The sequence below is a fragment of the Furipterus horrens genome, unplaced genomic scaffold (genome assembly GCF_987537825.1).
Source record: "Furipterus horrens unplaced genomic scaffold, mFurHor1.1.pri manual_scaffold_5, whole genome shotgun sequence".
NCBI classification, from domain to species: Eukaryota; Metazoa; Chordata; class Mammalia; order Chiroptera; family Furipteridae; genus Furipterus; species Furipterus horrens.
In genome coordinates, this window is record NW_028327175.1 from 69525508 (window position 1) to 69538306 (window position 12799).

General features: G+C 37.2%; 1 protein-coding gene and 1 pseudogene across 11 annotated transcripts in view; one reads left to right on the forward strand and one right to left on the reverse strand.

The window, feature by feature from the left end:
• The window catches only part of PAM (peptidylglycine alpha-amidating monooxygenase), a 299875-nt gene that overhangs the window by 187256 nt on the left and 99820 nt on the right, over positions 1-12799 (forward strand). For all 11 annotated transcript variants that reach the window (XM_090276530.1, XM_090276531.1, XM_090276535.1 and 8 more), the window contains one exon: positions 10598-10685. In XM_090276530.1, coding sequence (XP_090132656.1) covers positions 10598-10685 — 88 coding nt within the window. The remainder of the gene's footprint in view (positions 1-10597; positions 10686-12799) is intronic.
• LOC150008767 (dynein light chain roadblock-type 1 pseudogene) lies at positions 6544-6832 on the reverse strand (annotated as a pseudogene).

A 12799-nucleotide genomic window follows, 5' to 3' on the forward strand; every position in this document is an offset into this window, starting at 1 on the left:
TATCCACAGGATATATAAGGACTCAACAATTGCTTGCTTAATACATGAGTGAACACTAAAGGAGTGTTTTGTTTGGCCATTTTCTAAGGCACAATATCAAATAATAGCCAGTTTACCTTTTTGCCTTAAATTATACTCTTGTTTGAACATGAGGAAGTAAGTGTTTTTAAAGAAAAGTCAGTTGTTCATAAATTTAGCAAACTTCTAACATTCTGCTGTGTGCTGGTCACTGGACTGGGCAGTGGGGATGTGAGGCATGACACGAATTCAGGGAAATCGCAGCCTGGCGGAATTCTAGAAGACAAGGCTACACGTTAGAACATTTGAAAAGGACTTTCTCCTTTTGCTTCTCAGATTTCTGGAAAAATCACAAAACGAAGAGCACAATGCAGATTGCAGTTTTGGACTAAAGCACAGTTTCTTGATGATGTTAAAAACCAAAGCTGCATTTGAATAAATCATAAGTTGGGCTTCATGCTTGTGTGACTAATTAAGTAACTCATTTTAGATAAACATACTTCTTAATTTTGAGAAAACACCATCACAATTCTCATGAAATTTCTATGTGCATATGCCTGTCATATTTACATAGGAGCATGCACAGCATTTGATGTGTTTATTTGTCTGTACTGAATTATTAAATGCAAATTAAAGTAGTTGTTTGGGGAAAGACTAGAATGAATATAAATACAATTTTTATGTTTTGAACAAAGTCATAGCTCTCCCTAGAGCATTGCTTTTGTTTATTGTTTTAATAAGAAATCCCAGAATTTGAATGGGCTGAAGGTATGCTAAGATCTGCATTTGACCACTAAAGTGTGATGATGTCTAAAAGGTGCTTTACAGACACTCAGAAGAATTGGCTCTGACAGCAGCGCACTCAGCCAAGAAATGTGACTGTCATCTTCATCCACTCGCTTTCCCTCACACGGATGACCAGTAAATAAATGTGTCTTTTCCTCAGTGAGTGATGGCAGGTCCCTGTCTGTCAAAATGCACTAGACAAATGAGATAGAAGCCATTGAATTTAGGAATAGATGAAATTAATCTAATGATTCATTGCTTTCCATGTTCTCAGGATTGTCTCTTGAATGCAGAACAATTTCTACTGCAGAATTACACAGACTTGAATACTTTCAAATGTGACCTTTCTTAAACAAAGCACATGTTAAGGTGATATTGAGATGTTTCAAAAACTGCAGGAACAACTTAATTTTGGTCATGTTTATGATTGAGTACACAGTGTGGTAAAGATCAAGGCCTGACACAGTTACAATGCTCATAGTTCCACATTTCATGGCTTTTATAACAGTAAATAAAGTAAATGTGTGTGTGTGGTGTGTGTATATGTGAATAAGTCCCTGTCCCGCCACTTTGTCACCTTTTTGTTTCCAATTAGTTGACTGTGTATCCTTTTCCTTTCTCAGTTAGGATTTTCTCCAACAAGAATAATGCAGTCTCTGTCTCCCAAATGATCATTGGGTAACTTCCAGCAGGCACCCTAGGAAGCTGTTCTAATTTCTTAGTGAAACCTTGGAGAGAGCTGATAGCACAAATAAGATATACTTTACTAGGGTCTCTGATGAGTGGACAAAACCTAATTTGCTTGGTCATGATCATGAGGGAGAAGCTGCTGCTACGGACCCTGTCTCAGAGGATTTCTTAAATGTCCTCTATCCTTTGGTCACCCAAATACCCATGTTTCCAACATGACCCCCAACGAACCTCAGAGTTTTCTCAGGTAATCAAAAAGGGAGGGGGGAGGAGAGCAATCGTTTTACTATATTTTATAAGGCTGAGATTTAGGAATGTCTTCAATTAGATACACCTAGAAATTATCAAAACGCAACTGATGGATGTTACCTAGACTTATTGTGGGGATGATTTCACAATGCATACAAATATCAAATCATTATGTTGTATACCTGAAACAATTCTGTTATATGTCAGTTATATCTCAGTCAATGCACACACATACAAAGTAACTGATATGTGGACATAGTTGTTTTAATGCAGAAATGTCAAAATGCCACGACCACCCCCACCCCCAGTAAAATGGCCAATTCAGAAAGCCTGGGTTTCAATTGCAATTGATGTGTAAATGTCCTGCAGTGGCAAGGGGTTTTGGTATTTTGACAGTCATTCTGAAAGTAGGCATTTCAGCTATTTCAGTGGAGGTGGCTTCTATACAGGTCAGTATGGATTTTTTTAGAGAAAATTTTGTGAGAGAGATAGGCAAAATTTGATCTGGATCTGGGAAGGGGGTCTGTTTGTATGTGCAGGTGGGAGGTTGGGGGAGAATATTCCAGCAGCCAATGGTGTGAGCAATGAAGGAGCGTCTTGGGCCCAAGAGTGAGCCTCACTACTTGCTAGCTGCACCACCAAGGACAAGTTACTCAGCCCCTCTCTCCTCAGGTTCATCTGTGTGAGGGAAGAAGGACCAGACTCCTGTGGTCATTGTGAGAGGCAAATGAGCCTGGCATAGTGTAAGTGTTCAGTAGGTGTTAGTGGTTATGGCTGTTAAGTGAGCTGGGCGGCCTGATGTGAATGCAGAATGGAGGTTGGGGGCTGTCGTGTGAGAAACTTGGGGAGCTGAGAGACTGGTGCAGTGTTATGCATGACCTGAAATGGCAAGGAGGAGGATATGGATTTGATTCTGGAGGAAATTAATAGAGGACTGTTATAGGAGTGACATTATAAAAACTGAGCTTAATGAGGCTTATGCTATTTTATCTTGCAGAGCCTGACTGATAGTGTATGTATTGATTATTTAGTTGATGCTGGCATATACGGAGGTGTTCAGTTTTAAAAGGTATATCATCTATAAGTTTAATTCTTTTTTGTGCTAAAGTTCTTTTATTCTAAGGAATACATCATTGTCCATACTAGTGAGAGTTAATAACAATTTCTCTACTAAATGTTCTGATTAAAATGCGTAAGTAAAAGGTCTTTATTTTAGTGTAGAATTGCGTTGTGGTTATGTGGGACACAGGCAAAGGATAATATAATGTGCCTTTTCTCTGGGTTTTTAACGTGCTGCTAAATGGACTGTGCCACTTTACATTTTTCTGAAACTTTTGGCTCAAGCGCAAGAGGATGAGCATTAAGGTTGATCGTATCCTACACTTAAATTACAATTTAGAGCATTATCTTTAGTTCCTATGAACAGTGTTTGAAGTATATTCTTTATTTGTTGGAACTAAAGAAATGTTTATGGGAGTGACACTAAAATTTGGGGGCCTATAATCTTTAAAATCATGACAACTCTTATGTTATTGTTTCTTGAACCTCACACCTCTCTATTCTCTCCATATTGAAACAACTCAAAAGGATCAACTAATTTTTACCTTCAGAAACTTTTTTATATATCTGTTTAAAAAAAAAACAAAAACTTTTTTTTACTATTTGTCCTGTACATTTAAAAAGCAAGGCAGTCCAGGTTAACTAAGGTGACTTTACTGAACTCTCAATATGCTCACATGATACAATATATTCAACCACTAAAAACCTTGATTATAGCCAGAGTCACCTGTTATTCATCTGTGAAACTTTTCAGAGATACACTTGCCTGGAATGCCCTGGGGAGTTTAAATGAAACATTGATGAAGGAGGGGCAGGACTGATCTAGCATTGGCCCTGGGCACCTGTATTTGAACAGATTCCACAGGTAATACTGATGCACAGAACCAAGTGAAAAGTACTCTTGACAAAAATTGTTTCATAAATAAACTGTTTATCATTTATAATAGGTTCCACTTGAAGGATAAATGAAACAGAGTTAACAATAATTATCTCTAATGACATATCCAGACTGCAATTCTAGAATGCCCAAGTTTTAGAGATCCACACTTGCATTTGCAAATCAGTTCTTTTTTAGGCAATAGGTTAATTATCCATAGTACTCATCTACAGCATCCCTTTACCTAAAGAAGGTGTTTCTGCCATGGGCAGTGGTAACTGAGAGTGGGTTATATGTACAGGGATATCTCCTCATTACATGTTCCTCCCGTGGGCTGTATGTGTTCTTCGAAGTCTTTCTCCATCCTGCGTCTGGCAGATAAATGTCAGACTTTGACATGCAGACCCAGATATCCTCTTGGAAAGGAAAAACAGAAAGCCAAGTGCTAAGTGAAATTCTGTGTTAGGTCACATTCTTAGTGTATTTTATGGCCCCGATTGTAGTTTGATGTTAGCCGAAGGAGGCCATAAATCCCCAACAGCCTCACGCAGTTAGAACAAATTTTGGTTAGAACTCCAGAAAATAGACCTAGTTATCTCCGTGCTCAGTATGTCACCCACACACATACTTTCAAGTATTTCATTTCAGATGACATTATCATTTGAGAAATCCATCATATTTCCTTTAATTAATGTGCATGAGTCACTATTTCTGGAGTCTTAGTCCCTCGGAGGAATTTGGGTCCCAGGACTTATTCACATTTATTTGCCTACCAAATTTTCCCTGATCTTATACATCAGGCAATCTGAACTGTTAACATTTCCACTTAAGCAACTGCCATCTTATTATTGAGTTAGAATAGTTGGTGGCACTTTAAATCTTGCAAATGTAACATCCCCTTGCATTCTCACAAGGCTCTGTTTTTGTCTGTGTGTCACCTCCCCTCCCCAAGGCTGCCTTTGTTTATTCTGCCTGTCAGAATTGCACACTTAAATGCAGTTGTTTTCATTATTATCTGCTAGCTCTGTTCCCTTTGGATCCTTTATTTCTTTGGTGTATAATGGGAGAAAAAAATGAAAGAAGGGGAAACTTCGTTTAAGATGTGGTTTAAAAACAGTTTTCCACATTCTGTTTTTGTAGTGTTGAAATCCCCAGCCTACTCAGTGGACTTCATTGTTAGGGACTAGGGGTGGGCCTTGTTTTGCACAGCCAGGTATCTTAAGTAGGAATGGAGCAAACCCAGGAAATGAACCTGTCCGTCAGTCTTTGAGTTTAACCCCTCCCCACCACTGGTAGCAAGCCCTTCAATGAAATTTTGCAAGTCCTGCTTTATTTTATGGTATCTACTATTTGTTTTAGATTTTCATTTTGATGGGACATTCTTTTTTGCTGAAGGTATTTCTTATTTCAACTTGCAATGATGTGTATTTTGAGCTATAAGAAGATAAATACTTCATTATACTCTTTCTTTAGGGTATGAAAAAGTTGATCGGTTGCTTGTTTTCACTCTGTGCTAATAAGTTACTCTGTATTTAAATTGGACCTTGGCCCTGGCTGGTGGCTCAGTAGATTGAGTACCATCCTGCAAACCAAAGGGTCGTCGGTTCAATTCCTAGTCAGGGCACACGCCTGGGTTGTGGGCCAGGTCCCCAGTTGGGGGCACACAAGAGGCATCCACACATTGATGTTTCTCTCCTTCTTTCTCCTTCCCTTCCCCTCTCTCGAAATATAAATAAATAAAATCTTTATAAATAAATAATTAAATAAATAAATAAATTAGACCTTGAGTTTCTTGAAAGAATATATAAGTCAGTGAGAGTGTTTATGAAAGGGAACTCAAAAGGAAGTATTTTTTTTACTACCACTTAAAGATATTGATCAATTTCTGTGGGGGAGGAAGAAACTTTACTCTCAAGGCTCAAGTTTTTTGTTTTTTGTTTTTGTTTTTGTTTTTTTGATATGGTAATCAAATAGACACGAGACAGAGTAACAAGAAAAAAATAACCAAGTTTAATTATATACATATATATGGGAACCCCATATATGATAGCCAAAGACCCTCCATACATGAAAGTTTCAGAGACAGAGAGGGAAATGGGTGTGTAAGACATGCTGAGCTAAGGATGAGGTCATGCAGCTTGGGGCTTCAGAAGGTCATTGCAGGGAGAGCTCGTGTTCAGTAATTACTAGTTTGCCCTGCCGTAAAGATACATAAAAAGTCATTTCTGGTGATAACTCTCATCATGGGCCAGGCTCCTAATTTAAATTCTTCCAGATAGTTAAGGGGAGGAACAGAAGTTTCACTTGAGCCTGCAGTGTCTCAATCGCCTGTAGCTCAAAATACTTCCCATACCACTGAGGCACATCTTAGAGTGGCTCATCCTGAACCCCTCCCTGTGTTTCTCATTATAGAAATTAAATTAAATGCACACCTAATAAATGCTTCCTAAAATAGTATGTCAGAAGGAGAAAAAAATCAGAAAATGGCTAGAGAAATTATACTTTGTGGCTTTTTTTGTTTGTTTGTTTTTTGCAAGTTTAAGTTATTTTTAGTTTAAGAAAAACAGCTTTTTCCAAGGGAAAAAAAATAAACTAAAGGTCAGAAGGAAGCAGGGTGTGGGCTCCTCACAAGCTCTTGTTCCAAAACCTGAACTTGAGGAACGTGGGCATCCTGGGAACTCGGGCACCAGACCAGCAGAGGGGTGACTTTGCTGGGATGGGGCAGAGCTGCAGCCCATTGTTCACTGGAGTGGTCTGCATGGGCTCTAAGGTCATTTCCACCTGACAATTGGTTGACATGTTTAACACTGCTATTCTTGGGGGGCATTAAATTAAGGAATGATGCATGGAGCCAAGGGATCAGATTATTCCGTTGGATTCTCAGTCACAAGCAGGAAATAGTCTTTATCTGGTACAACCCTAATTTCATTTTTATTGGAGCAAACTCGAAGGAATGTGAAGTCATGATGGGGGTCAGTTTCCGGCACTATGCTCTGGGCCGTCAAGCTGAAGTTGTGCCTGAGGCTGGCGTGCTGTGTGGTGATGGGCTTGCCCGTGGTGCTCTTAATCAGAACAACTTCTGTGTTCACCATAATGACCCCTGCACTCCCTCTGGCTCTGAAGTCCTTTCAGTGTCTCCTCCACCTCTGCCATCTCGGACTCATCAGGTAGCTTCGTGCTACCAGCACCCAGAAGTTACATTTTGAATAATATTTGGCCTTCACTTTACAAAGGACAGTTAGATTTCCTTGTATAAGCAGGGGCCCGGGCAAAACATTTAACTGTTCTTCCTAATGAAAAGTCACAGAGGTTGTATGCTGTTGTCTTCGTGATCTATTCCTCTCTCAATAGATCTCTTCTCTCTTCTTACCTGAGCCTTTTGCTTTTCACGATTTTATTTTATAAATTTAATGGTAGCTCTCTTTTTCCAAAGTTTTGTTTGTCTTATTTTTCAGTAATACACACAGTGCTTTAATGATAAACAGACACTGTCTCCTGCATAGATCCTGACGACTCAGAGCTTTCTCTAAACCTTGTCCTGAGCCTTTTCTACGGTTCTTACTTTCATCTTCGGTGCTTTGTCCGCCCTCCTGGCTTCAAGGTTCAATTTTTGAGTGATTGCCAAATATGTAATTCTCTGACCTCTTTTCTTGGGTGACAGTCACACAATTCTAATATTCTGCAGGATATTTCCACCTGCATTTTTAGCTGACACCTCAAACTCAAATTCATTTGTATCCAAGAGTTTTGTTTTTGTTTCTTGTTTTTTAATTAAATCTATTGAGTAACATTGGTTAATAACATTATATAATTTTGGGGCACACAAGATTGTAAGCCAACATCTGTGTACTTTATTGCATGCTCCCTACCTGAAGTCTAGTTTCTTTCTGTTACCATTATTTGCCTCCCTTTATCCACTTTGACTTCTCGCTGCAGCCCCCACCCTTTCCCTCTGGTAAGCACCATTCTGTTATCTGTATCAGTTTCTTTTGTTTGTTTGTTAGTTACTTTTTGTTTTATATTCCACAGTAAGTGAAATGATAAACTTTTTGTCCTTTTCCAGCAGATTTATTTCACTTAGCATCATACTCAAGATCTATCCATGTTGTTGTAATAGCGTATTTCATATTTTTTATGGCTAATACTCTGATATATATATATATATATATATACATATATATATATATATGTATTTTCTGAGATATATATCATATCACTTATATGTAGTCATCTGTCAGTGGACACTTAATCTGGTCCCATGTTTCCATGTCTTGGCTACTGTAAATAATGGTGCAGTAAAAATAGGAGCACATGTATCTTTATGAATGTAATTCTTAATAAAATGAAAGACTTGGTTATGTTGGTTCAAAACAGAAATTCCAAGAATGGTTCAATTTTAGGAAATCTATTAATGTAATTCACCCATAATAAAAGAATCTAAGGGAGATGGGAACATAAAATCATCAACACAGGCCCTGATAAAGTTGAGGAGTCTGCCTCTAGTTTGACAGACCCCTCATGGACGGGCACAGGGAGGTTTAAAAAAGAGAGAGAGCAAGTGGGAGGCGGATACAGTCAGGACAAAACATTATAAATGTCCATAGAGTTATATAACCCGTAAAAGATAAATTGTATCCTGTACCATAATAAATTTAAGGTGAATAACAAACAAATAAATAAAGACCAGATACTGCCACCTCAGGGCTTTTACAGTTTTCCTTCTGCCAGGGAATTATGGGAGAGAGGGAGGAGCACCTTCCCTCAGCTTGAGAGCATCTGTGGAGATAGAATCCCTCTTCTTCTCTCTATTTATCTTGCTAACAAACTAAGGCTTGGCTAAAATATGGTTTTCTATGACTGGTGAACTCTTAAAACTTCCACTTGATTCTTTCCTTGAAAGTATATTCTTCAATCTCCTAGGCTTACTATGTTCTTTTGTAATAGAAAACAAAGCCTCAGGTTACATCAAGTCCATTTTCCAGCCATCCTCTGTTAGTTTTTTAAATGGTGGTATAAAAATATCAAGATGTGTTTTTGTAGGCTTTAAATTCTTATTTTCATGAAGTAAATAGAAAGCTTTTTATTTTCCCTGAAAGTTGTAAGTCAAGATGTCTCATAGTAGGTACGCTGTGTTTTCTGATCAACCACACTTTGCAAGTGATGGTGCTATAGTAGAATGTTTTTTATTTTATAAATACTTACATATCAGATACATGTTATAGCAATAATGAAGCTTTATTAATTTTATCAAACAGAAAGAGCTAAAAGATGCAGTTGCACACACACTTTGAGACCTAAGATCATTTTGGACTATTTAGCATGTGTATGTGTAAAGGTGACTTGTAAGGTGCCCCTTAGGACAGCATTTTGAATGCCAACAAAAGGAGATGAGCTAAACCCAAACAAGGGAGCTGGTGTTTAATATAGATCACGCATAATAGTATATGTGGCTTTGGTTTTTTCCCTTTTCTTTACCCCTGAATTGATTTTTGTTTATTTTAATATCTTTTAACCATTATTATCAGGAGAAAAAGAGATGTTACATTGCATACATTTCAGTATCCCTTAAGTGTAGAGTGCTCATCCAGGACAGTAATTCTTCATTTTGTAAAGATATATTTTCTACTTCTCTAGTAAATTGTTTCTCCAGATCACATCCTAGTGACTGTTATTATTTTAAGGTGCTAATAAACTTGTATTATGAATCCTTCTGCTCATGTTTTGATCACTCACTGTGGTTCCTGTTTTGTGCAGTGTTGTGCAGTGTTCTGTGGTATTCAACATTCTGTTGGAATCTGGAAGGAAGTATATTGTGAATACATAGCCTGGGGCTTTCATTTTATACTCACATAATGCTCTCATCACTTTAAAAGGGTCTTCCCTTAAAAAGTGTATGTGGCTATAGGAGATCTGTCCAGAAGGTATCCAGCCATGTAATATGAAAAACAGAGACATTTATTAAAGACAATACAAGATACAAGAAACATTGTACATAGGACAATGACGCCTCAGTTCCCTTCAAAGTAGGCACTTTGAGACCGCACAGTGTTCTCCCAACTGCCATCACCTGCCCCATTATATTTTTTCTAAATCTCATCAATGGTTTGAAATCTCTTTCATTTTCAAAGGTGATTTTAGTTTTGGGAAAAGCCATAAGTCACAGAGCACCAAATCTGGGCTATACGGGGCCTGAGTCACCTGGATGATTTGATGTTTCACAAAAAAACTGCATGAGTTATGAGGCATGAATGTGCGCATTGTCATGATGAAGCTGCCAATCACAACATAGTCGCAGCCTTCTGAATCATCTGAATAGTTTCTGCAGAGGAATGCTCAACTTAACACAAAATTTGGTGTAAATTCATTGCTCTACTCACTCAGTCATTTTGAATGTGATGGCCACACAGTACACATGCTCACTGAACAGTGTCTACTGCCCCCACTGACTAGTACAGTGAAGTCATCATTGTTCACACATGCACATTCCAGTCTACTCTCCTAAGCTGCCCGGTTACATCCATTTCATGCAAACCATATTTTATTAACATGTTGCATACTGGGATATTTAAATGCCTTTTAGAAATGATGAGAATTCTTGCCACTTGTATGCAATGTGTTAACAATGGCTAGACTTTTCTTGGACAGATCTCATATGTGTAGTTTCAGCCTACTAATTAATTTTTTTGTTATGTAATATTTACTATCATACTAAATTAAATTATCAAATTATGCTCATCTTAAGGGATAGGACAATTTATACAACCAGGGCATTCTGTCCTAAGACTATCAAAACATCATTGTTATATAACTATTGAATGATTATACAACTGTTGAATAGTTCTTTATTTAAGTAACTGTGACATTTGTATACATAAGTGTGACTTGTATTCACATTTATGTATTATTTTCTCTTAACAGTCGACTTCAAACCTCGTGCCAGCATGGATACTGTTCATCATATGCTACTTTTTGGATGCAATATGCCTTCCTCCACTGGAAGTTACTGGTAAGGAATAATGGGCTCATAGTACAAAGGGATGTAGAAAATGTGTTTTTATAAATACAAAGTGCATCTGTGCAAGTATTTTACAACTGATTAACAAATAGGCAGAATATTTCCCTGTTAGAAAAGAACATTGTTCTGTTGTATCAAGTAGTTATCATGTTTTGACTATCACAGTTAGTTAGTCTGCTATGGAGCACATCCATCAGTCTTTGACATTGATTTAATAAATACATGTCTGTTGTCATAGATAGTATGTCGAGGTACATACAGCTTCAAACACAAAGACTAAAAATGTAGATAATGGATACTCTGATGTTTATTTTTTTAAGTTCAAGATTCAACCCAAAGAGCACCGTGGCTATATTCATTGAGCACTCTTATCATAGACACCATGCTGGGTGATCTGTCTATGCCATTTCATTCTATCCTAATGTCTCTGAAAGCAGATATTATTTATTACTCCCACTTTACAGACAAGGAACCTGAAGCTCCAAGATTTCAGTAACCTATTCAAGGCAACACAGCTGGTTAGTGTCAGATCAGGATTGAACCTCAGTTTGTCTGGTTCCAAATCCAGTTATTTCTATTTCACCTCACTGTGTCTCATTTTTCAAGTAACTGTTGCAGCTTTAGAATTTATTTTAATCACTGTGGTGAGCCATAATATCTTGTCATGAACAATCAATAAACCTCTATTAAATTGTTGTTATATGTCAGAACTGCAGCAGATGCTGTGGGAAGTTCTAAGATAAATAGATATGTTTTCTACCCCCATAAGCTTACATCATAATTAGGCCTTGTTATCTTCCCTCTCATTTTGTTCTTTGGTGGTAAGATCAGTGAACTTTGAAAATAATTCTACATTTTAAGCCTATTTCCCACCAATAGCCAGAATCAGTGTTACATATTTAACAGTGTAGAATGACTAGTGTGTCTTCCTTTGCATTGCAAAGGAATCTGTTTTGTGCCCTGTTTCTGCATAATCACGTAGACTGATAGGCCTCTCTCTGTGCATCTTAATGCTCGTTAGACTGATTCGAGGCACGCAGCAACTGCTTTCTAGTCATTTTTATAATAAACAATTGTTATATGTATTTGGGACTGTTAAAAGCACAGGGCAATTAGTGGAAATCTCAATGGACCGAGTAATATCAAAGCATTTGTTAACAGGCTTAAGTTATTTGATGAAAGGGGCATATCACATAGGAACCCCACTCACATGACTGGGTTTATGTAAAATTGGAGACAGCAAATCACAATTAATATCCTTTGATACCAACATTCCAGTTTTTGCTCTTCGGTACATTTTTGTAAATAAAATTTTGGAATTAAAAGATTATTCTCTGACAGCTTTTCTGAATTTGGTTCAGCAAATCACATTCTTTGGTTTTTATGTTTTAAAAATATTTCTTCTGAAAATAACAAAATTTATCTTTGAATTAAAATGAGTAAAAATAGCTAGAAAAAATGTGAACTTTAAAAATCTGCTTTAGATTCACCTTGGTTCAAGAGGATGAATGAAAAAAAATCACTTAAATGTTATTATGGTTCTAATTATTAAGAAAAAATATGTAAAACAAACTAAGCCTAATTCATTGTTCTCTTGTTAAGGGAATATCAGAGAAGGTGCATTATTTTGACTCTTAAAATATTTATTTATACTTTTTAATATACTGTTTTGATATTAAGTCTATCCAAAGCATCTTAATTGGGGAAAGAGAATTCAAAGCAAAATGTAAATGAAAGTGAAAATAGTAATTTTGAGTAATATAATTGCTCCACATACTATTTTGCTGAAATCATTACTGGAAAGCCTACGTAGTAGAGTGAAAAAGTAGTGAATCACTGGCTGGATTCCCTGAGTGTGTTACCTACCGCATGTGAGCTTGCCTCGGTTTCTTCATTTTATCAAGGGACTCTCACTGGATCATTTATAGAACTCCTCTGTGCTCTAAAATCCCATAGTCTTATGAATATAAGTTGCATGCAAATGCTGAGTCAGATTGGAAAGGCGTCATTATTCAGAGTTGGAGAGTGTACTATGGTTGAATCACTTCAAGCAGTGAGTCTACTGCGTTTTTGCCATTCAATTGCATCATTAAATAATTAGAATT